This window comes from Megalobrama amblycephala, linkage group LG23, assembly GCF_018812025.1.
Source record: "Megalobrama amblycephala isolate DHTTF-2021 linkage group LG23, ASM1881202v1, whole genome shotgun sequence".
Lineage (NCBI taxonomy): Eukaryota > Metazoa > Chordata > Actinopteri > Cypriniformes > Xenocyprididae > Megalobrama > Megalobrama amblycephala.
Window position 1 is genome coordinate 28,008,415 of NC_063066.1, and position 24,391 is coordinate 28,032,805.

At 35.4% G+C, this 24,391-nt stretch overlaps 2 protein-coding genes across 2 annotated transcripts; both read right to left on the reverse strand.

Moving 5' to 3' along the window:
* Nucleotides 1-18: 18 nt before the first annotated feature.
* On the reverse strand, nucleotides 19-2,645 carry si:ch211-39i2.2 (DNA damage-inducible transcript 4-like protein-like). Its single transcript, XM_048175850.1, has 2 exons — nucleotides 2,373-2,645; nucleotides 19-1,177 (listed from the first exon to the last, which is right to left on the reverse strand). Exons 1-2 carry the CDS (start codon nucleotides 2,527-2,529, stop codon nucleotides 726-728), a joined length of 609 nt encoding a protein of 202 aa, XP_048031807.1. The 5' UTR covers nucleotides 2,530-2,645; the 3' UTR covers nucleotides 19-725.
* Nucleotides 2,646-10,998: 8,353 nt separating this feature from the next.
* Nucleotides 10,999-24,139, reverse strand: sting1 (stimulator of interferon response cGAMP interactor 1). Its single transcript, XM_048177016.1, has 7 exons — nucleotides 23,796-24,139; nucleotides 20,203-20,429; nucleotides 19,937-20,114; nucleotides 14,168-14,276; nucleotides 13,427-13,650; nucleotides 11,729-11,915; nucleotides 10,999-11,369 (listed from the first exon to the last, which is right to left on the reverse strand). Exons 2-7 carry the CDS (start codon nucleotides 20,427-20,429, stop codon nucleotides 11,110-11,112), a joined length of 1,185 nt encoding a protein of 394 aa, XP_048032973.1. The 5' UTR covers nucleotides 23,796-24,139; the 3' UTR covers nucleotides 10,999-11,109.
* Nucleotides 24,140-24,391: the final 252 nt, after the last annotated feature.

The window sequence follows — 24,391 nt, forward strand, 5'->3', positions numbered from 1 at the left end:
GGGGGGTTTTTTTAAGAATAATTTATTCCACCTGTGCTTTCAAACAAAAATACTATTACAAATGCTTCACTGGGAGACAATACCAGCTTGTCCCATTCGTTTCACAGTCACAAGACAAAAACACACTAATAACTTAATGGCGTCAAACATTTATCAGCAGAGGGATTCATATACAGTCTGAACCCTCTTATTTCCCTGAACATCAGTAAACAGTAGTGAAGAATCAAAACTGAACATTCTGCAGTCGCAACACAAGTCATACAAACATGCCACTGTGATCTTATCACACATGCGGTGTCACCTGACAAATACAACTAGTAACATAGTAGTGTTTGTTATTCTTTGATGAGCTTTTACAACATTATATAATCCCAGATTATACATAATTGGTCAGTGAGAAATTAATATCTTTAAAAATCTTACTAACTTTAAACTTTCGAACTGTGTTTATGCATTGGGTTCCATGTTATTTGTTTGTATGTATAATAATGATCTTTTAAGTATCATATAAAGCAATATTATAACAACATAGCTGCTCATATTGTGCCAGAAATATCAGCTGCACAATATCAACTTATTTTAAGTTTTAAACGTCATTCGGAGAACTCTGAAATATATTGATGTAACAGTGAAAAACAATGTGCAAAATGAACATTTCCTAAAGTTGTCCTCATCCTCTGAGACCTCAGGCATTGTCTTCTTATTTTACTCTTAATGCCACAATTTTAATAAAACTCAAGTACAGTAGGTGTGGCGGATGAGTAGAGCTTCCGCTTGATCAGCCGGTATTCCCGTCGGAGACACAAGACCTTCCCGCTCCCGAACAGGATCTTCAGCGGAGGCCATCCACCCATGTCAGGCTGCAGGACCACCGAGACCTCGAAGGTCGGCGTGAGACTGTGATCAGGAATGACGGTGCCCAGCCTCAGTAGTGTGCCTTTGCTTTCCATGAACATGTGGATCAGTGCGCCCCGTATCCCACACGGCTCATCTGTGGATGAGCGCAGGATGCCTCCGGCCACACGTGTGGTCATGTGCCTGGGCAGACGCAGCTCCTGGCAGCGCAGACTCGCTCCTTTGGCATCATAGAGGCACTTCTCTATGCGTTTGGACAGGTCGAGCTGAAGACGCACGTCTTCTCCTTCTTCCTCTTCCAAACTGCACTCAGATCCCAGACCTGTGAATGAGTAAATGGGAAGAATGTGTCAGGCTCAGATGATCAGACAGAAACTTTACACCTCAGCAGTTTGAGAGTGACCGATGGATCATTAGATTAGGATCAGGAAACTAACACGTCAGCCTGTAATACAGTGTCATCAGCTGATCAAAGCTGTTGGACTTTAGTGAGCAAAATTAATATGTTGCAAGTTTGGAAAACTGGAACAATGTACATCCCTGCTCATAGTGTCATCAATAAAATAATCACGTTCTTTAAAATTGACCTTAACGAGAAATATTAGGGCAGACTGGGGAAGTTGTCACAATTCGTAAAGTCTTGATACACAAAAGCTATTGAACATTAAAAGATAAAATTTGATACATTTTGTTGGTACACTATATACAAGTTGTCAATGTGAATATTCTATTAATTGTATATTAGTTAAAAATTATGAAACAACCAAAATGGAAAGGGTAACAAAAATGTCATCTAACAATGAATATAGATGTTTAAAACTGAATGTCTTGTTGGAGCAAGTTGTCAAGTCTTATGTTTTAATTTTATACAATAAAACATATATGATTTAATATAATAAATATAGAATTAATTAATCGCAATAATTGTTGAAAAGTGCGACAAATACATTCCATTATTTAAATATATAACAACTTAAAATCCTTTTTAAAAGTTGATGTGAATTATGCCCTTCAAACTTAAAATAAAACAAAACATTTTTATACACACAAAAAAATCAATGATATACATTAGGGAAAAGGTCAACTAATAATGTACTTTTCTATTAAATGTCAGATTGTAGCAAGATTTGTAACACGTTTTTTTTGTAGTTTTATGCAATAAAATATAATTATATTACCTAATAATAAAAATGTTTTAATATAATAAATATTTAGCCTGTATTAATGGCAATAATTGTTGGTCAATATATTGTTATAATTTTAAAAATAGGATAAAATATATAAAAAATAAATTAATTAAATATAAAAATAGGCTATAAAACACGTGACAAATTGCCTCAACCGTTTTTCATTCAAAAAGATCCCAATTTAACATTATTGAAATAGATTATTTAAGACCAACATACAAAACCAAAACTTTTGACATAGTTACTGAGACAGAGCTCTGTGACAACTTGCCCCGTCTCCCCAACAATATATCGTTATGTATAATGTATCGTTAGGTATAAGATTCTTACTTGATAAGCTCTGTGCTTTCATGAGCCTGCCGCAGTCTTTTACTTTCTGTCTGTCTGATCTGAAGCACTGTAGAAAGCTCAGGTTCTCCGCTAGGTTTTCCTGCACGCTCCTGGCGGACATCCCGTTACCGAAAACGAGAGCTTGTGTATAGACCATTTTAACGTGATTTCCTCCGAGTGTTTCCCCGAGAGCTCGCCCAACTCTTCCGATGAGTGTTTCTTTGTTCCTTCCATGAATGCGAGAGTTTGAAATGTGTGGCTCTGTCGCGGCAGCCTGTATTTATACTGAGCTCTGTTGCATCAGCTGAAGTTTGTGGGATGGGCGACCTTACGCAAAACAGTGAGAGGTTAAATCAGATCATGCAACCTCACCGGCTTCTTGCGTTTATATTATATTATATTATATTATATTATATTATATTATATTATATTATATTATATTATATTATATTATATTATATTATATTATATTATTTCTTTTAAGAATTTTGGATTTAAATGTTATATATTTATATTATGTAGGCTAACATAACCCATGTTTATATTTTTAGATGCTGTGACTGATCACTATTTCCTTTTACAAAATTTTGATTCACCTTTTAGCTTTTTTAAATCATATATTCGTGGGATATTTTCTATTTTATTTACTATTTCACTTAAATAGTTTTAGTTTAATTAATTTAGTTCACTTAAATTACTTACTGCTTTATTTATTTATTTATTTTACATGTCGTTTCTCAATTTGGATAGACTTTATTTTGATGGCCTCCCTTAGACATTCTGTTAACTATAAGTAACATTGCACCTACATGTCAACTAACTCTCATTAGAGTATTAGTTGAGTATTAGTAGACTGTTAGGGTTAAGGTCAGGGTTTGTAGAATAAGTTGATGTTGCATGTACTTGCAAAGTAACTTATAGTCTGTAACATTTCATGAACATTTCTATACTTTCATCTTTAGCAGACAATTCTGGGAATATTATAGCAATATTTGAAACAGAAGAAGCATGTAATGTAAAAAACAATAATTCAGACAGTGATATTAGACATGTTTATTCACAGGTGAGACTCACATGACCAGAAAGACAAACACTGCAGTCAGTAAAATCCAGTTCAGCAGCCTGTCAACAAAGCACTCTTAAATGGATAGTTCACCCAAAAAGAAAATTCTGTCATCATTTACTCACTTTCAAATTCCAAACCTGTATGAATTTCTTTTTTCTGCTGAACACAAAAGAAGATATTTTGAAGAATATCGGTAACCAAACAGTTGGCTCCACAGTATGGAGAAAAAAAAAATTAAATACTATGAAATTCAATGAGGTGAACTATCTTTCACTATCAAAATAACTTTTGTGAACTATCCCTTTAAGAGCAAAATGCTCCTCATGACCCAGAAAATATTTCCACACTCTTACAATCACTCTTTGAAATCTAAATATTTATAAGGCTTACATTTGGATTAAATAAATAAACTGTGATCTATTGTACCTGCTTTTTAAAACAGTATTCACTACATTTAAAACTCATTCTAGTTTCTTTTTCTGGCAATCAGTTTTACTCTAAAATGATGTGCTGAGTTTGATTCTATTTTTTAATGAAGGATAATATAAACCCAAATGAGAACATATCTGTGACTAAAGTCTGTTTGTTTTGCTGATCTAGGAAGAGCTTTTACAGTCTTACTGGCATTTCTTAAATCATCAACTGTCTGTTTGCTGTCTGTCAGTCTCTGAGTCATGATGAGGGACTTTTCCTCGTGACCTCACCTTTGTTCTCTGCCATTAACCAACCAGTTGCCGCTATGATGTCACATTGCACCACTGAATGGAGAACCATCTTACGATATAATGAGGAAGTAGATGAGACTTCTATAGAACCACCTTCGAGAAGTTACAGGTTATGTAAATGAGGAAAGAATAAAAGTGAACCACAGATCTCTTATATTCCTGAGTGGGTGAACAAGGAAGGAAGAATAAACTAATGTAAACCTTTGACCATGAAGTGTTTTAATAATGTGATTACATGTGCAGAATGTGATTGTGTGTCTTCACTGAATCAGCTGTTAAGAAAAAACATTCATGTGACCTCAAACTAGACTTAAGTCAAGATATTTAGCTTTCTTTCCAGTTCACGGCTCCTCAGCAAAGAGCAACATCATATCAGTCTTTGTTGTTTTTGATCACAAAACTTGTGATAGTTCATCCATTAATGTCAAAGTAAAATCTGATGGACACGTCGTCTCAATCAGCTGCTTAGAAGGATGACTGAGAGTATTGATTCATGGGAAGCCCCTCAGTCAACAGACTGAGATACACTGTAAATATCACACTAATAAATAACTACACCCTTAATAAAATCTAATGAAAGTGATTGTTTGAGTTGGATATCTCACAATAATTGCTTAAAAATCCATGGTTTAATTTTTTTTAAAATTTACATTTGTTATTTAAGTTTTTTATTATTTATTATTTTTATTAATTATTACTTACTCCATAACAAAAACTTAAGAAACTGAATAAGTTAGACATAATTAACTATTGCGAGCAAATTGAGGAACATCTCAAGCAAAGAGAGTAAATAGTAAGATTAATACTTGTGTTTTTATACAAAATTAATATAGGAGGAAATCTGTTAGTGTTTAATGTTTTGTAAGGTTTGAATTTATATGGGTTATGCTACTGTAGAAAGTAGAAAACATTTTACTCAGTTATATTAAAATATTTTGTTAATTAAAATGTATTTTGTAGTAATAATAATACTTTATTACTTTAGTATTTATTAATAATGTATTTTATATAAAATTTTAAATACATTTTCACACACAATTCACTGGAAATAGATAGCAGTCTGAGTGTGATAAAAATGAATCAGTTTGTCAATCCACTAATGAAATTACATCAGCTCAGCTGTAGAAACCTGATGGACTAGTTTGCTAAGTTGCTCCGCTGCATTCACTTTAGTGTAATGGGCTTTATAGATTATCATTTCAAAATGTTAAAATTAGCTATCAGCTGATCTGTGGATAAATGTTGGATTAAAATATATTAGTCATAGACAAGCAGTGATTCAGTTTGAATCTTCCCAGTGTTACGAATCACCTCCGTCATCACAACTTGTTTAAACGTGTTTCTCTCATTCAGTGTAATTGTTCTGCCAAGGGACATGGAAAATTATACAACTAAGAGGAGAGCTGTTCACTGGAAAAAGGAGTTTTTCAAAAACATTTATTTCATGGAAGTTCTTCAGCAAGGAAACAGCCTCCAAGGTTACCATTTCTGCTACAGGCAAAAATGAATTTTATTTCTTGTCAAATATTTTAGAGCCGCAAGAAAAGCTTTGTTAAGAAGTAATTCCTTTCAGTCCTTTTGGAACATCTTTAAGTAAAAGTCCTATGCTTTGTAGGTGCTACCAAGGCAGTATCTTTCAAAATATTCAAAGATATAAATTCATCTAAGTAGCCTACTAGTAGTAGTACTGTATTGCCTCTGAAGATAGCATTGACAGTAGCCTCACGTATAATGTGGAGACTTAAGACACGTATTAATGGCATTACATTTGACAAAATATCATATGAATGTAATATCAAACTTTATTTGCATTTGCTGATACATTTAGCTAATTTGTACACTTTTATGTGCGGCATAGGTGTCCAAATTCATTTTAAGGCCACTGTTCTTCCGTATGTTATGAGTGTCACCTATGAAGATCCTTCTATCGGCCACCGGAGGTCACCCTCCCCTGAGTTTTGAATCATGAACTCCATTTCCCCAGAATCCTTATACCTGGCCTGATTGCGCAACACCTTTTAGCCATTTCACAGACTATTTATAGCTAGTGTATGGTTCAGCATCACCATCAGAAATTACCTTTTTATTTCCAAGAAATGAATGTATTGATAATGTTTTTTTATTTAATATTTTGTATTTTTAGGGGATTTTTATGGTACTAAATTATATTTATAGAATAGTTATGATCCATTTATTACCTCTTAACCACTTTTTGAGCATGATAATACAATTTCCAGCTTAAATTGACAAATCCTAAATGCTTTAGAACAGACTTAAAGCTGCAATATGTAGATTTTCGCCACTAGAGGTTGCCTATTCAAAACAAAGGCATAGCTTGATGACACCGAGTATGAGCGCGGAATCTTGGGAGATGTCGTCTTCACCTCACAGCCAGTGGAAAAGAATCTGACGGAACTCGGGCAGAAATCATATTCATGGATGAGATTATTAACGTTACTGTAGTATGAAGCAGCGCAGGGCCGAGTGATGTTGGAGCTGAACAAGGCCGCTGGAGCGATTTATAATAAGAGACGAACATGACACGCCTCACGAGCAGTCGCCGTTTCCGATCAAGCATATGAGGTAACACCAGAGATTGTATATTATAGGGAGATGAGAGGGTCTTTATCTCTTACCATTGGAGAAAGTGTAACGGCTAACTTAATCACGTGCTGCACCTCTCAGCCTATTGTGCAATGGCAGTGACATCAGTGCCCACCGTGGCCAACTGGTTCAAAACTCCTTCCCTGAGCACCGCCACAGCCGGAGCCTTAGCATTAGCCGTTACGCTTTTTTGGCTAAAGGTTGCAGGCTTGCCTTCCAGTGGCTTTTACTCAACATCTATTGTTCTATCTGTTAAACAGTAATGCGGCTCTGTTCTTCTTCTTCTTCTGTGGATTTATTGGCGGGTTGCAAACCAACTGGAGAGGTGCATACCGCCATCTACTGTGCTAGAATATGATGACGATGTAACACAAGGTAGATTCCCTGTTTTTCAGGCCACTATTTTTCAAGAATGTCATTAAAGCTGTAATTGTTCTCCCAGATTCTATTCCTGTCTTTAAAATATTGTATATGGTTATTTCTGTAATATCCAAGGCTTGCATATCTCTTATAAGATCAATTCTTTCCTGTTCATATTTTTTTTACATCTAATCAAAACGTGTTCTACAGTTTTCATTTCCTGACATACATTACATAAACCAGAGTTGTGTTTGCCCATGATATGGAGTGTTACATTAAGATTAGTGTGACCCATTCTTAATCTTGTAAATATAATAAATTCCATTCTATTATGACTAATTTTACCTTCTTTTATGTTACTTTGTTTTCTATAGAAATTTAGAAAGGTATTTCTGCCATTTCCTCCCACAAGCTTGTTGAATCAAATTTCCTTCTGCCCTGCTTAAGGTGACTGCTACTTTGAGTGCTTCCTTGGCCATTTTATCTGCCATTATATTCCCTTGTATCCCATTATGTGCTGGTACCCATAAAAACTGCACTACAATTCCCAGATGTATTAATCTATATAAAATAATCAGTATTTCTGTCAGTATATTGTTTCTACATGATTGAAAGGTTTGCCAGTTTGAAAGTGATGCCATTAAATCTGAACAAATTTTAACTTTAAACAAACTTTAATTTTAGAGTTTGGCATCTCCTCAAACCATTCAAGTGCCATTTGAATGGTGACTAATTCTGCTGTATTGTCACATAATGCACGGAGACAAGATGGTAAGATCCAAGCGCAGCTTTTAATGTGATAATCCAAAATCGTATACCAGAAACAGTCCACAAAAACAGAAAACCAGAGATACAGAGTGCACATAACACAATACAACAAACCACAAACAAAGGCAGAAACAACTGAGTATAAATAGACAGAACACCAATGACAAAACTCAAAACAGCTGGTGCAATGAAGGGATAATGAGCCCGGGAAGTGGGTTATGGGAAATGAAGTTCCAAAAGGTGACAATAGTCCGTGTTTGGAGTGCCCTCTAGTGGTTAACTGGGGCACTCCAACTGGTGGTCATGACATGTATACACTGATGTTGCATCAGTTAGTCAATTCTTAAACTCTTAAAAAAAGATTTTGACAACAAGATTTAGTTGTGGAAAATTTAAAACCCCATTCTAATTACCATCTCTCAACACTCCCTACAGCTTTTTGAATCTTTTGAACAATAAAAGTAATATTCCATCATCTGCGTATAGTGCTTTATTAATATCCTGATTAATTCCTTCAAAAATATCATTAATCATGATATTAAATGAAATAGGACTAATAACACTTCCTATGGGTCAGTTTCCACACTGACCATATTTGATAAATTATCTCCTACTCTCACTTGAATAGACCTATCAAACATAAAACTCATCACCCAATTATAAAGTCTTCCCTCAATTCCAATTTTCTCTAACTTTAATAATAATCCTTCCTTCCACATCATGTCATAAGCCTTTTCAATGTCAAAATACACAGCTATCAGTACCTCTTTCATTGCCAATGCCATTCTGACATCTGTTTCTAACCTTATTGTATCCATGGTAGAATGTCCAGAGTGAAAACCATGTTGGTATGATGCTATTAATTTTTTGCTCTCTAATATATAGTACAACTGATTTGCAATCATTCTATCCATTAATTTACATATATTAGATGTAAGAGCAATAAGTCTGTAGTTACCTGCTACTGATGTAACGATACGGGACTCATGGTAAGATCCATTTGCAGCTTTATTGAAGTTAGAGTGATCGTACAGGCAGGGTCAGACAGGAATCACAAGGAACAGGCAGAATCGTGGTCAGAATACAGGCAATGGTCAAAGGCAGGCAGATATCAATCACGGAACAGCAGACAAGGCAAGGGTCAGGACAGGCAGCAATGGGTCTATAACGGGTAGCAGGCAGGAACAGTAACAACAGGCAGACAGGGTATAAATGCTCGGAATTGCTACACTAGTACACAAGACTTCGCGGTGAGGTGGTGTATGTGGAAGTCCTTTATAGGTCCTTTATATAACTGATGGATCTTTCTGTGGTTTAACTCTGGGAATTATTACAGCATGTTTCCATTCCCTTGGCAATTTACCTTCCATCCACACCTTATTAAATAGGCCCAATACTGCTTTAAGCGCTACTTCATCAGCATACTTAAACATCATATAACACACTTTTAAGAGTTAGTACCATTTTAAGTTCAAACATTTCAAATGTAGCATCTAACGCAATATGTCCATTAGGTTTCTGATTATATATGTCTTGATTCTGTTCCAAAATGTTTCTTTCTTCTTTTCCTGTAATTATCATCTAAATTTTCTTTACTATGTACTTTTTAAAAAGTTTGAACTAACAGTTCTGCTTTTACTTCCTCTGTTACTGCTGTCCTCTCTTCTCCTATTAAAACAGGGATATGTTGGGTCGATATATACCATTCATTTTCTTTAACATATTCCACACATCACCTAGTTGTGTATCTCTTCATAGTGAAGAGCAGAATGAAAACATTCTATTTGTGTGTCTGTTTTTATCTCTCTATATGCCACCCCATTCGTTACAATCCTATCCTTCCTAATTGTTTTATATCCAGGTATGACAAAGTTCAGCTGTGGTTTAAGCCATGTTTCTTGGACACATATGAAATCTGGTAATGTTGTTAAGTCAGTTATAAACTTTTTGAATTCTTGACCATTTGCAATTATACTTCTAGCGTTCCATTGTAAAATTACAACTGTCATTTAGTTTTACTTCTCTGACCGCCTTTCAATTCCTGGGAGCTTGATGCACCCTCTGGCTGACCTTGTAGTGACTGAATCTGATCAATTGATGTGTCATTTATATCCAAGTGACAAGCTGCTGCAGATATTAAAATCTTCAGTTTTTCAGTTCTTTTGTTTGTTTGAGCAGTACAGTTAATAACATCAGCAATAAATGCTACAAACTTGACCTTATTGATCTCCTTTTCCTACATCTCCCTGCATTTGGAAAACTATTCCTGACATCCCTGCGAACAGTCTGTCACATAACAATATGGCACATTGCTAGCTTCCATGGCTTGCTTTTGAGCTTCACATTCTAGATAGGCAGCACTATGAGGTCCACCACAACTACAGCATTTCACTTCCACTTCTCCATCACATTTACAACGTCTCCTTCCGCCTTTACACACTGCTGCTACATGCCCAAATCTTTAACATTTATAGCACCTCAACAATGGACGCACAAACGGGCATACTGTATAGGATACATACCCTATTTTGATACGCTTTTGATTACTGCCATTATAGTGCTAGCCTCTCCACTCCCATTATTTGTAAATAGACATTGCACCTCAGTCACCATTTCTCCCTTCAATTATTCTCAATATCTGCCAGTGAAACTGGTACTCCTGTAATCACTCCCTTAGCGCTTTCCATTTTTCCCGGTATATGAACTTTGATAGCTACTCCACGCCATTCCTTCATTTTCAGTGCTTTATCTTGTTGTTTTTATCCACACAATACAGCACATGATTATTTGACATATATTTTGCAGCTTTAATATTACCAAGAGCCTTTTTAAATAAACTAATACTAATAATAAATATGAATAAAAAATATATATTTAAAAAAGCAATAAAACTTCAAACTAATTCAAAATTAACAAAAACTATAATAGTATCAATGAAAATAACACTGGTGATAACACTCAGATGTGTGATTCTAGAGCAATATATTAGCAATCCTTGACCTGTAAATGTGGCATGAGCACTTTTGGGTGTGTTGGCAGATATTCGTCGCAGAAAATGTATGAGTATTACAAGAAGGAACTGAAAGGAAATACACAGAGAAAATTATGAATAGCAGCTGGTTTAATGGATTCTTTATTATTACATCAAAATCTATAAAATAATGACTGAACAACCAAGAAATCATGCAGAGCACACATCTGTTAATAGCTACTGCTAATAATCAGTAGACTCCACTGGCTCAGATCTTAATGACTGGGGTGGGCTGAACATGAGGGTGGGTTCACTGCTCATTTGGTCTTCTGGGAAAGTGGCATACAGCGCACCCTTAAAATTCCTAATCTGACCCTCTTCTGGAACTGGATGGATTTCATTTGGTGGCTCTTGGATGGGATCCATGTGAATCTCTCCATCCTGCTGTTTCAGGTGCTGGATGATCACTCTGGAGAGGTAATGAGGGTCACCTGTGTGCTCATCTGAAAAACAGCTCTATCAAATCAGTATTACGGACACTAAGCTGAACTATTAACGCTGCAAGAATAACATCCAAATAAGCTTTTTAAACTCTAAAAGTCTGTATTTTGATAATTTCCAGGACAAGACTCTTTGGCCTGGTTTCACAGATAGGGCTTAGATTAAGCCAGGATTAGGCCTTAGTTCAATTAGGACATATAACTAGCTTTTACAAAAATGTGCCTTAGAAAAAAAACATTACTGGTGTGCAAGGTGCTTTCAGTTAAGACAGCTCAAACATTTTAGTCTGGACCTAGCCTTGTCTGTGAAACCGGGCATTAAAAGCCTTGCTCAGTTTAGTAATCTGAATGGAATTTCTCACCATTGAGCAGGACGAGCCTGTAACGGTTCCGGCACTCTAGAGAATTTTCCAGAATTTGGCTGAGGGTTCTGTAGAACAGCAAGACCTGTTGTTTTCGTTCTCTTTCTCCAAACCCTGCGCTGCTCTCCTGGGACATCTGATACAGCGTCAGCAGAGGTGTGGCATATTCCAGAACACAGCTAAAAGTCTAGGATTAGACACACAAAGAGGAGGTAAGACCTTGCATTTATTTTCAGTGCGAGTATAGTTTTTAGCCAAAAGGAGATATTTTTTTTGACAGCTAAATGTGTCATGAATCATGATTCGGATCGCGTGTCAAACTACCAACGGCTGAAATCACGTGACTTTGGCGCTCCGAACAGCAGATTCGATACACTGATTCATTTATGATCTGATGCTTCCTGAAGCAGTGTTTTGAAATCGGCCATCACTAAATAAGTCTAATCACTAAAAAAGTTGTTAGATTATGAGAACAAATTCATTAAATTATGAGAAATAAAGTCATTAAATTTCGAGAAAAAAAGTCGAGATAAAATGTTGAGGAAAAAGTCGTTAAATTATGAGAACAAATTCGTAATTTAACAACTTTTTTCTCGTAATTTAATGAGTTTATTCTCAACATTTTATCTCAACTTTTTTCTCGAAATTTAACTATTTTTTTCTCTAAATTTAACAACTTTAATCTCGAGATGGTTGTATTTTTTATTATTGCTTGGCCCTAATTCTCTTCCGTAGGTTTCTCAGAAACACTGTTGATATTTAAAATTAACCCCAACAAACATCATTGCTCAGGCCCCAAAATGCAGTGTGGGCGTCTCTTTATTACGGAAGAGGATTAGGGCCAAGCAATAATAAAAAAATAAAACCATCTCGTGATTAAAGTTGTTAAATTTCGAGAAAAAACTCAGTAAATTTCGAGAAAAAAGTTGAGATAAAATGTTGAGAATAAAGTCATTAAATTACGAGAAAAAAGTCGTTAAATTACAAGAACAAATTCGTTAAATTATGAGAAAAATGTCGTTAAATTTCGAGAAAAAAGTCGTTAAATTGTAATTTAATGACTTTATTCTCATAATTTAATGAGTTTATTCTCAACATTTTATCTCGACTTTTTTCTCAAAGTTTAATGAGTTTTTTCTCGTAATTTAATGAGTTTATTCTTAACATTTTATTTTGACTTTTTTCTCGAAATTTAACAAGTTTTTTCTCGAAATTTAACAACTTTAATCTCAAGATGGTTTTATTTTTTTATTATTGCTTGGCCCTAATCCTCTTCCGTACTTTATCATATAAAGCAAAGCAAAATAATGCTTTGCGAAAAATATATCAAAGGTGATAAAGAATAAGGAAGAGCAAAAAATTAACATACAGTACACAAGAGAATACACAAGTGAGAGTTTATTGTCAATTGCCAGCAGCACACCAGCTCCAGTGACATGGTGCTCTGTCCGATCCACTTTAATCAATGTTTCTCAGAAATTACTTATTATATTGCAACTTTAATACTGGCATACTACCTTACCACATAATTTAAAGAATGTAATTTCTCAAGAACAGAGAAATACGGACAAAAAGCATATGCATTGGCATGCAACATAGTCATACTTCGTATCATATTTTTGCTTTTTCTAAAAACAAATTTCATGATGAACTCGAGTATCAAAGAACTTAAATGATCAGTAATAAGCATTAGCCCACCTTATTGTTCTGGGTGATCTTGTAGACGCAATTCTTGTAGCTACGATTCCGTACCCCTGCTATGTCCAACTCCAGTTGTGGAAGGTCCTCGTGGAAGACCACATTAGTGTCCTCCTCTTCAGGTTTGGTTGGGACCACAGCGTTGAGGGGCAGAAGGATATGTAGACGTGGAGAGCTCAGTTTCGCCCTCGTGGAGGAATATTGGCTGATCTTGTTCTGTAAATCTGCAGGTGAAAAAAAATTAAAAGAGAAAATGAAAAAGGAAAGTGAGCAGAATCTCTAAAAGATCAGTGTTTTTACAGGTTGAAGGTCAGTGTCATCATTTATGCATTTTCAAGTCATTTCAAACTTGTGTGAATATGCAACGAGAAATGATGAAGAATATTCACACTGCCCATTTCAATGTGAAAGTATTAAGAGATCAGGGGCTGCCATGCTCCACAACACCAACAACCCAATAATTCTCTCACATTCACTAATATCACATTCATGTATGCACATACTAAACTTGCCTTATGACCAAACGCAACAAACCATGTTTGAATATGTGGATGTGTGAAAAATATTTGAGAGCTATGGCAATCTGAAAGATTTTCAATGTAAAAATGAGGTCCAGTAACATTAAGGCCTTTATTTTCATGACAACGTCCAGATATTTAGTTTAAGTAAGTGATGCATCATTACTGCCCTCTAGAGGCGTCAACAAGTAATGGCTCACATGTGGACTGCAAATTAATGTACCTGGAAGGACAAATTTGAGGTAGCCGATATAGAAAGACCAGGCCAAACCATGAGCCACATTCATCTTCTTCACTTCACAGATTTCTGAGATCTCCACCGGAGCAGGGCCCTGCAAACACCGAAATATATAGATAAAGAGAAACGAAAGTTAAACAGAGAGATGTTACTTAATTTTTTTAATTACTTTAAATTACTTTTTATTATTTTAGTTGACTTGCACTACTTTTAACCGTCCACAGCAAGGTTGCAGTACAACCACATAGTTGTTTGTAATGGCAATAAATTATCATTGAAATTGAGTGAGATGTTTGTGCATAGGGACAGAACGTTCAGAGTGATTTTTCTGTGGAAGCTAAATTTCCCATATGGACTAAACAGACATTTAGACATTTATTCTAAGGTGCAAATTATTGTAAATAAAGCTCTGTAAAAACTTGAATTTTGTTGTAAGTGTGTGTCCCATGGTTCTACATACACTTGATGACTGTCTTCACACCCACTTGAGCACTTGGGCAAAATACAGGAAATCAAAGTGCAAATGCAAAGACTGTGAGCCTGGGTATTGAGACAGGCCCATATACATGTGAGATTTGGTGATAGGATGGATAGTGTCTTTATATGACAAATGGCAGTGAGTGTAGAACGCTGGTATGCTATTTGCAATTCAGTCGTATAGCTGTGTTCGAAATCACCCCTATACCCTCATTCACTATTCCCTATATTAGTCCACTAACATAGTCCACTTGAAGGAGTGAATGAATTAACGAGTGAGTGAATTTGGACACTGTGTGCACCGGAAGGGCTGCCGCTTTGCATAGTTTGTGCTTGCCGTTTAATAATCGTTTGAAACTGGCAGCTCCAGTACCAGTAGTAATGAAAGGATGTATCTTCAATTCTGTCATGGAAACTAGCATGCATAAACCTTAATTAAACAATTTAATAATCACTTAAAAAGGAATATATACCTGTATGATATTACACTGTACCCACATTGGACCAGCAGTTAGGAAAATGGATGGATGGATGATTCAGCTACAGGCGCCATCTTCTTGTGAGACGTGGATTCGTTCGGCACAACCCTCACAGTGCATTATGGGTATTCTCTAGGCATTGAGTGTACATCAGTTGTACACTCGTTATTGCGGTGCATTGTGGGATTGAATGAGTACACTCGATAATGTCCATTATGGTCAAACGGCTCAAATAGTGCCCTATTTAAGGGTAGGATATAGGGGGCGATTTCGGACACAGCCCTTGTGTGGTTGCAAAATTAGCAAGCTGGTGGAAGTGAAGCAGAAGAAATGATTTACAGCACCTTTTGTTGACCGTTGTGTAATCCAAATAGTGTGTGTGCTTGAAATGAGTGCTGAGTGTGTTTTATGTTTCCTGTGTTACAAGTCAATGATGACAAAGACTATATTTTTGGAGATAATAGACTCGACCATGTGATTACTTGAAAACCATTGTAAGTTAGAATTAGCTTTGTTACATTGCGTACTGTTCCTTTGGCAAGAAAGTAACTGTACCAGTCAAACAAATATTGAATATTGAAAGGTCTGCAAAGTTACAAAGCATTAAGTCACTCCAAAGGGAGTTTTTCTCTATATCAGTAAGCACCGTTTCTAAACTCCCTGAAATGCATTGATTTGTAGTCTTGAGTTTTTATCCGGGGACGAACACATCACAATATTCCTCATTTAAAAAATTCCTAGGCATATGCAAAAAAGGTTGAGGCATGGTTGAGTTGTGTCAGTAGTGTGTTGACACTCACAGTTATAGTAAAGGGCGTGACATTTCCCAAACACACTTGAAGCAGCTGACCAATCACAACACACTGGTCCAGCCAACCAATCAAAGCACAATGGCCCTCATTTATCAAACGATCGTACGCCAGAAAACAATGCGTACGCTCATTTCCACGCAAAATTTGGCATTTATCAATATAAGCGTGAGCGGTGGCTACGATCAAATCTCACGTCGGGGCCCCTTTTCAGAAAGGAGGTTAAGTGAAAACCCTGAAATGAGGGAAACTCTGGGTTTTCTGTTTCAGAATGGGAGGTATGTCAAACCCGAGAAAGCAGGGTAAGTCAAGCCCGTTTCTGAAAGAGAGGTAACGTCTACTCAGAATCAGTTACCATGGTAACTTACTCTGTGAACCTAACCTGGTCGGGAGCAGGTTTTCTTCGGTAAACCCAGAGTTTCCTTCGATCTCCTCCCCCTTTTTAAAGTGCAAGTGATATTTAAATAGTTAACTCATTCATTCACACTGCAAAAATGCTTTTCGTACTGAGTATTTTTCATCCTATTTCAAGTACAAATATCTAAAAATTCTTAAATCAAGATGGATTTTTTATATAAGAAAATAATATAAGATATTTAGTCTTGTTTTCTGGGGGAATCTAAATTAAGTGCATTTTACTTAAGTAAAATTATCAATATCTGCCAGTGTGGTAATAAAAATAAACTTAATGCAAACGGAAAGTGTCGGAGTGTCTACCCAGGTGAAAAAAGTGCAGTAAAATACACTTTATTTTAGTACTCTTCCATAATGTACTTAAAGTGCTCTTTTCCATGCACTTATTTTTTTAATATACTAAAAGCTCTTCTTTAGTACTTCTTAAGATCATCTTAAGAACATCTAAGTGTACTCAACTGTGCTATTCTGAGACACCATGAATTTGAACTAAAATGTGCTTTTAATATACTATCTCTGTATTTAAAAAAAATTTATTTAGTTACCACTTGTAGTACACTTGAACCCACCTTTCATACACCTTTAAATGTACTCATCAGACATAGGAAATACACTTATGAATTACTTAAAATATAAGAATAATATATGATAAATATATACAAAACGTATTCATAATGTTGTAGGCAATAAATTATAAATACATTTTGTATATATTCATTATATATTAGTCTTATATTTGAAATACATAAGTCTATTTTAAAAGTGTTTGAAAGATAGGTTCAAGTGTACTACAAGTGGTAACTAAATAAATTTTTTTTTTTTTTTAAATACAGAGATATTAGTATATTAAAAGCACACTTTAGATCAAATTCATGGTGTCTCAGAATAGCACAGTTGAGTACACTTAGATGTTCTTAAGATTATATTAAGAAGTACTAAAGATGAGCTTTTAGTATATTAAAAAATAAGTGCATGGAAATAGAGCACTTTAAGTATAGAAGTGTACTGTGTACTAAAATAAAGTGTATTCTCCTGCACTTTTTTCACCTGGGGGAAAATGTACTTATAACTAGTATATTAGTAATATATTTGTAAGAAAATCAATGTCATTTAAATTTAGGATTACTATATAAAAGTCTATTAAGATTGAACTAATTTTAAAGCAATGAAAGCATATTTTTAACAAATACACTAATAAAACACAAAAACTGCATTGAAGTATTTAGTATACTTTTCCAAGTGCAGTGAAGTACTACTGAAGTACAAATATACATTGAATTAGTGTATTTAGTGTATAACTTTGACACTTTTATTTAGCACCAAAATAAATAATGTACTACAAATGTACTTGCTTGTATTTAAATATATTTTTAATGCACTCAAGTATACTTTTTTTTCACCTGGGTATTACTAAGTGCAAATTCACAGTAGCTCCACCCACCAGTGTCACACCAGGTTAAAATTGCTACAGGTTCTAGTGGCTGCAGTGGTGTAGGCAGTACTGCCCTACAAAGCAAAAAGGCAGTAACTGCATTTTTGGTCAAACATTTTCATGACATTCAAGGCATCCTTTGTTATGTGACAAATTAAATATCAGAATTGATATGTACAAAGAATAAGCTAATATAAAGTAACATAACAGCAACATGTCCAATAATCTACCTATAACTACTTAGCTGGATGACAGGATAACTTTTAAGTCATTTTTCTCAGTTCTGCACTCTGCGTAGTTACTGCCTTTTTGCTCTGTAGGGCAGAGTAGTGTGATATGGTGCGCAGAATTAACTTGTAATGTGATCGACTGTGTTCGAATCCACCTTTTGCCGAGCTCGCTATTCTCCCTTTTCCTGTCACATATCACATCAGAAAGGCATTTATTTTTAATAAAAATGAAGAAAATTAAGTGGAAGTAAATTGCCTAACGAGTGTTTAATAATGATACAATCATTTACACTCTTATTATTGCATCCTGCATTATTTTTTTCTTCTTCTTTTTTTGCATGTGGGATACCATGAACATTAATATTATTTCAATAACTTCCAGTTTTCACCTTTGATATTATAACAGTGATGAGAATTAAACTTGCATTGCCTCGGAAGTATGCGGACATCCTTTTGTCACGTGCTGTTGCCATGGTGAATCGTATTATCGGAGCTCCATTGATGATGGCTTTTCATAGTCGTGGTGCACGCGCTTAACTCAGAGTCAACCTACTCAGAGTCGACTGAACTAACTCAATTCAGCTGTTCTGAAACAGAAACCCCAGAGTTTCCCATCTCAGAGTAAGTCAACTCAGAGTTCAAGTTTAAACTCAGAGTTGGTTGAACCTCCTTATTGAAACAGGCCCCAGGTCTCAGCTCGTGTACGCATGTTTTTGAGTCAGCGAGAACTTGCGTGCAGCATGGTAAATCTGGTGGAGAATTGTTATGAGAACATTTAGATTATTTTCCTAACCGACAATCACTCACTAATATTAACCATTAAACAACACGATTAAAATGTCAAATTAAAATTAGAATAGATGCGTGTCTTAAAATATCACTTTTTTTTTTTTTCCCAGGGATTTAGCTTTTGATGCGCAAATGGCAACATCAAAAGAACATTAGGATTCACACATCATACACCTGCAACGCAGAGAACAGAAAATATAGCCTTCAAGGAATAAAAAAATAGAACTACACGAAATATCTCTAAAATAATTAACAGATTAACAAAACAAAAGAGAAAAACTGTGCAGCAAGTAGGTGTAGTACAGGCTGAGCTCATTTGACGTGTTGTATTTGTTTATTTTATTAAAATATTTATCTTTATTTTATTAAATTCAATGGATCGCGTGGGCACCTCACAGTTCTAGCGTTGCTAACTTTACATTTCAGCCATTTATCAGCAAACTAAAATGCATACAGAGTTAACACTGCTCAGTTTAATGGTCCGAGTATTTTTCATGTGATTACTTCCTCTTCATGGCCGGGTCACATTTCTCTGTGTCGTAAATTATAGGGCGAGGCTTCTAAAATTTGGGGCAGCCGCCACATTTATCAACACCCGTTCATTTGTGCGACGGAATTGGCCGCATACGAAAGTTTAATGAATCACACGTGAGCGTTGCCATAAGCTGATATTCCGTTCGAATGTACGCTGGTTTCTACGCTCATTCGATAAATGAGGGCCATTGTGCTTTTCAAAAGGGGGGCTTATAGAGACAGGAACTAAACAGAGCATTACTGACAGCCTGAGAAGAGAGGTGCTGCAACAATGTCAAATATCTGAAAAAACGTTCAAGCATGAACATCTGTTCTAATAGATCCAAGGGCCTAATAGGTCTTTTTTAAGCAAATATTTTCTCTATTTTATCATTTTGCAAGTATTATGGAAATATTATTTTTGAAAGTTCTCTGAACCATCTGAAAAAAGTGGCAAGTAGTAACGTCATTAGACGAATGTCCAACTATGTTTCAGAAAAACATTCCATGAATGATGTATAAATAGCATTTTTGCTCATAAATTGCTCATTCTCATAAATATTTTTAATTTGGATATGGATATTGTTCTCCTGGCATGGGATAAATCTTACCAGCACCCCCAGGCTGTTGAGCAACAGGTAACCGGCGCACGTGATGGCCATGGTGCTCCACTGCTCATGAGAAAAGGGAATGCCACCAAACATTAGCATCAGGAATATTACACACATTCCCAGAATGACATGTCCTTTGAAGCAAGCCTGAAAGATCTCATTTATTCTGCCATGATACCTGGAAAAGAGCATATTATACTGAAACAATACAAAAACGATTTTATCCAAGATAAAATTTTATTCAACTGTTTAATTTGTTTTCTAACCTTTGCCTTGAATGGACGAGCCACTCCTCTGCAAACAAACACATACTGTGCAAAAACCTTTGCACTATGAGGCAAAAAAGGAACATTCCTGCTCTGTCCTTGAAGCTGTCAGAGTCCAGCATCCATGCAAAAACCAGCATAAGAAGGCCAAGTCCAGCAGCACACACCACCGGAAGACTGCTGCGTGCTCTGGGGACGAGACCGTCCTCTCTGATCACACCACACATCTGAACACATCACATTCACAATTTAGACATATGTATGGTTTTCCCACAGTTGTGACATAATGTCCAAAACACCCAGTAATTTTGCCCCAAAAGTTAGTGCACTTGTTTGCCAAGGAGACAACAATGTCAGCGTAGAGCTTGAGATAAATATGAGACCATTAATAGCTTTTATTCTATGTCATTTCCAACAAGCTGCAATTTTGTCAAATTATGTTTTTTATTATTTAGAACATCTAAAATGAAATTAGCCTTAGCAAGACAAAGGAGTAAGGCTTTTTATTCCAAACATTGTTCAAAATGTCATTTCATCATCCAACACATCCACCACATAATTATTTTAAAAACAATGCATAATTTGAGTTGTGGTGGAAATGTTCAGGGTTGGGCAAATATACATCAAAATGTATTTTAAAATAAAATACCAAATAACTTAATTTTAAGTGTATCAAAATAAACTACAAAATACAGCAGCCACAGTGTATCAAAATAAACTACTGTATTTTTGTATTTTAAAAATACTAAAAAATACTTTTACATGGGAGCATGAAATTTCTTTGCAAACCTTCCATCAGTTGGCCTATTTGATCTATCCCTTCACCATTACACTGTCTCAGTTAAGTAAACAATGTTTGATAGCAACAGCTTTTCTCTGCCCAAGTCATGCAATAAATCTGACATATGCAATCAGTTAAAGGCACACTATGTACAGGATTTTTTAGATTAAAATATCCAAAAACCACTAAAACAATGTTATATATTTTGTTCATTTGTGTACTTACATTATCCCAAATGTTTCCAAAAATGTTTATATCCAGAGAAATATGCCATTTTAACCAGGACACGGGCCGTGTCCGTGCGTCGCCTATCAATGACATCATACCCGAGTTATACTCGATTTCCGGTTTTATTTTGTAGAAACCATGTAATAACCAAAGACGCATTATATTACTCATCTAATTTTCAGTCGATGAATCCAATCATGTTATTAGCTTCTTGTTTAAATCTCGTTTTCTTGATTTACCGTGAGTACCATGTTTCACCATGACTAATATTGATCTAACTTACTGCAGTGTGCAACAAGTGTCTCATAGCAGCTGCCAAGCGAATGCACAGAGTAGCATTATTACAACTTTCAACACACAAATGTATCTAATATGAGAAAACAGCACCGCATTACCTCACATACGCTAGACCAAAAAAAGCGGAAGCGGCGACTGTGGCATAATAAAAGTTCTGCTGCTCTCGAGACGTGTGTTGCGCTTGTCTCTCATTAGCAATCTCTCCAGTGGTCTCGTTCAGCTCCAACATCACTTGCCTTGCTCTGCTTCATACTACAGTAAGGTTAATAATCTCATCCATGAACATGATTTCTGCCCCATCCTGATTCTTTTCCACTGGCTGTAGACGTGGAAACAACACATCCCATGATTCCACAAAATCAAGGATAAGCGACTGAATAAGTGACCTCTAGCAGCAAAAATTTACATATTGTGGATTTCACAGATCAAATATTCACATATCCCTGTTATTGCACAGATGAAGGGCAGTTTTAAAGTTTCATTTTTAACAGTTTGCGAATGACTTAATAATTGTTACCTAATTTAGTTACTTGATATTTGGTAACGAAGGGCCTACTTTGCATCAGCAACACTGACTCAATGACAAACAAGTCATTCATAAGAAGACAACTGATGGCTCCTGTTATTCATAGCAACTAGTTTATAACTAATTAATCAATTGATTGTTAATCATAAATATAGGGGGCTGCTGCTCGGTATAAGAGTTTTTAAGAACATTATGTAAATTGGTAAACTATTTAGCCTAGGCTACTAAAAGGAACACCAAAACTTAACATCTATTATGAACTCAACAAGTCTGGGCAAACCACTGAGTAGGTACCAGTCAGAGGTTGCATTTTTATGATGTCATCATGTAGATTTCTTACAAAGTATTTTACAGTTTTTTAAAACTACAAAAATACAAAACACTAAGTATTTTGATACAAAATACAAAGCCGTTTTCATCAACCCTATCAAATACAAATGACAAAATGCTATTTTGTATTTGAAATATGTATTTGAAATACATGTATCATAAATACTGCCCATCCTTGGAAATGGTCATTATTTTCATAAAAATGACATGCATAAGAGAATTCCCCTGTGATATGTGCAGGGCTGTTGCTAGCGGGAGCAAAAGGTGGTGACGATTCTAGGGGCCCCCAGCCTTAGGGTGGACCAGGAACGCATTTTCATCCGAGCCAAAGGAACACGATTTCAAGGGGGGCATCAGAAACAACCTGCACCACTTTTTAGGAGTGTGAAAAGCATGCTTTAAGAGTTCATTTTCCTCTATGGGCTTTTTCCTCCAAAAGTGCCCATAGATAAATAAACAGCCATCTGCATCTTCATCTATATCTATTGTGGTTTTACACTCCTAAATTCCAGGAAAGTTTAATATATAATAATTTATTTTCAGTTCCGAATTGGTTCCTGTTTTGGACTATTTTTTCTCTCATGTGCTTTTTACAACTGTGCATGAGATCATAATTATTCAGTGGGTTTACAGGAATCGCAGGTTTTACGATAATGAATGCCACTCCTTATTCCACCACTAACGTCTCTAGCTTCATTTGGATACAGGTATATATGTTAGTGGAGCTCTTTGCATTTCTCCTAACCCACATACGGAAGATGAAACCACAAGATGGTGAGATTCACAGCACCTGCTGATTTATTTCTATATCCAAATGTAACCACAGACATTACTGTGACGCATATAAAGCATCTTAAAGATGAAACATTACAGCAACATGATAGCTTTAACAGTGTTAACAGTACCAATAATGCGCAGGTCATTGTGTGTTCGATTAATAATATTTTAAGCATGCATTTATAAATACTTCCAAGAAAAGGAAGAAATGTATACTGCACCAAGTAACGTGAAACACATTAAATAGCATAGAAACGTACATACTTGGAATACAACTAAAGATTTTACATTTTTATGTATTTGATTTCTTTTATTCCTTTTTTAGGAAGTTTTGTTGTCATACCACCAGAGAGATCAGTCAGCTAAAAAACAAATTAAAAATTAACATAAGACATATAAATGCATTGTTAAAAGTAAAACTATATGGGGAATTTAAACATATACAGTGGTCCCCAAAAATGGACTCTTAAGCCATATAATATATAATTGCCATTCCATCAGATAAAATATCTAAAAGTATGCTTATGCCATCTTTGACCTATTATGTAGATTAGCTATGCTTGCTTTGATATTCTGCCCTGTCATACAATTGCTGTACATTTAAAATTATAAGAAGGTTGATTATAAGAAATTATAATACATGTTCAAGCTTACCTTGCATTAGCTTTGATGGTGACTGGAGTGATCTTTATTCTCTTTCTTCTGCACTCACTCTAAATTTCTCTCGCTCTCTCACTCGCTCTTTTCTTTTCTACCACACCTAGTTTCTTTTTTTGGCAACATTCAGTTTCACTTTCAGTAAATGAATAATGCCCTTCTCCAATCAGTCTTGGAGTTTTCTATAGGTTTCATTTCTATGTTACCCTCAGAATAATACATCGCAGAGTTTAAAATAGTAGCCTACATAATATAGAACATACTAATAAGAGTATTTGTGCTCTATAAGTATAGGCTACTTAGACATTTGGACTCCACTGTACGTATAGGCTGAGACCACACTGAAAATCTAGGACAAATCTTCAAACTTTCAAATGTTTTAGGATTTAATGCATGATGAAAAAAAAAAATAGCATATAGGTCATTAAACAAATAATCATATAAATTTTCTAATGTGAAATGCTTTGTATAGACAGTCAGATGTTCTTCCCCTGAGGACAGATTGAATGAGGATTTGTTCATGCAGCTCCAAAGGTTGTTTATGGAGTCTTTCAGGTTACATTGTTACGCCAGTAGAAGGTGTGAAGTGACTG

Bases quoted from the DNA above. Each gene is read 5' to 3' on its own strand.
- sting1 (XM_048177016.1), bottom strand. From the start codon at position 20,429: ATGTGTGGTGTGATCAGAGAGGACGGTCTCGTCCCCAGAGCACGCAGC. The intron at 14,277-19,936 runs GTAAGATTTATC...CGGTGTTTGCAG, and splicing joins TCAACAGCCTGGGGGTGCTG to GGCCCTGCTCCGGTGGAGAT. The intron at 11,370-11,728 runs GTGAGAAATTCC...GCTGTTTTTCAG, and splicing joins CAGGCTCGTCCTGCTCAATG to ATGAGCACACAGGTGACCCT.
- si:ch211-39i2.2 (XM_048175850.1), bottom strand. From the start codon at position 2,529: ATGGTCTATACACAAGCTCTCGTTTTCGGTAACGGGATGTCCGCCAGG. The intron at 1,178-2,372 runs GTAAGAATCTTA...ACTCATTCACAG, and splicing joins GAAAGCACAGAGCTTATCAA to GTCTGGGATCTGAGTGCAGT.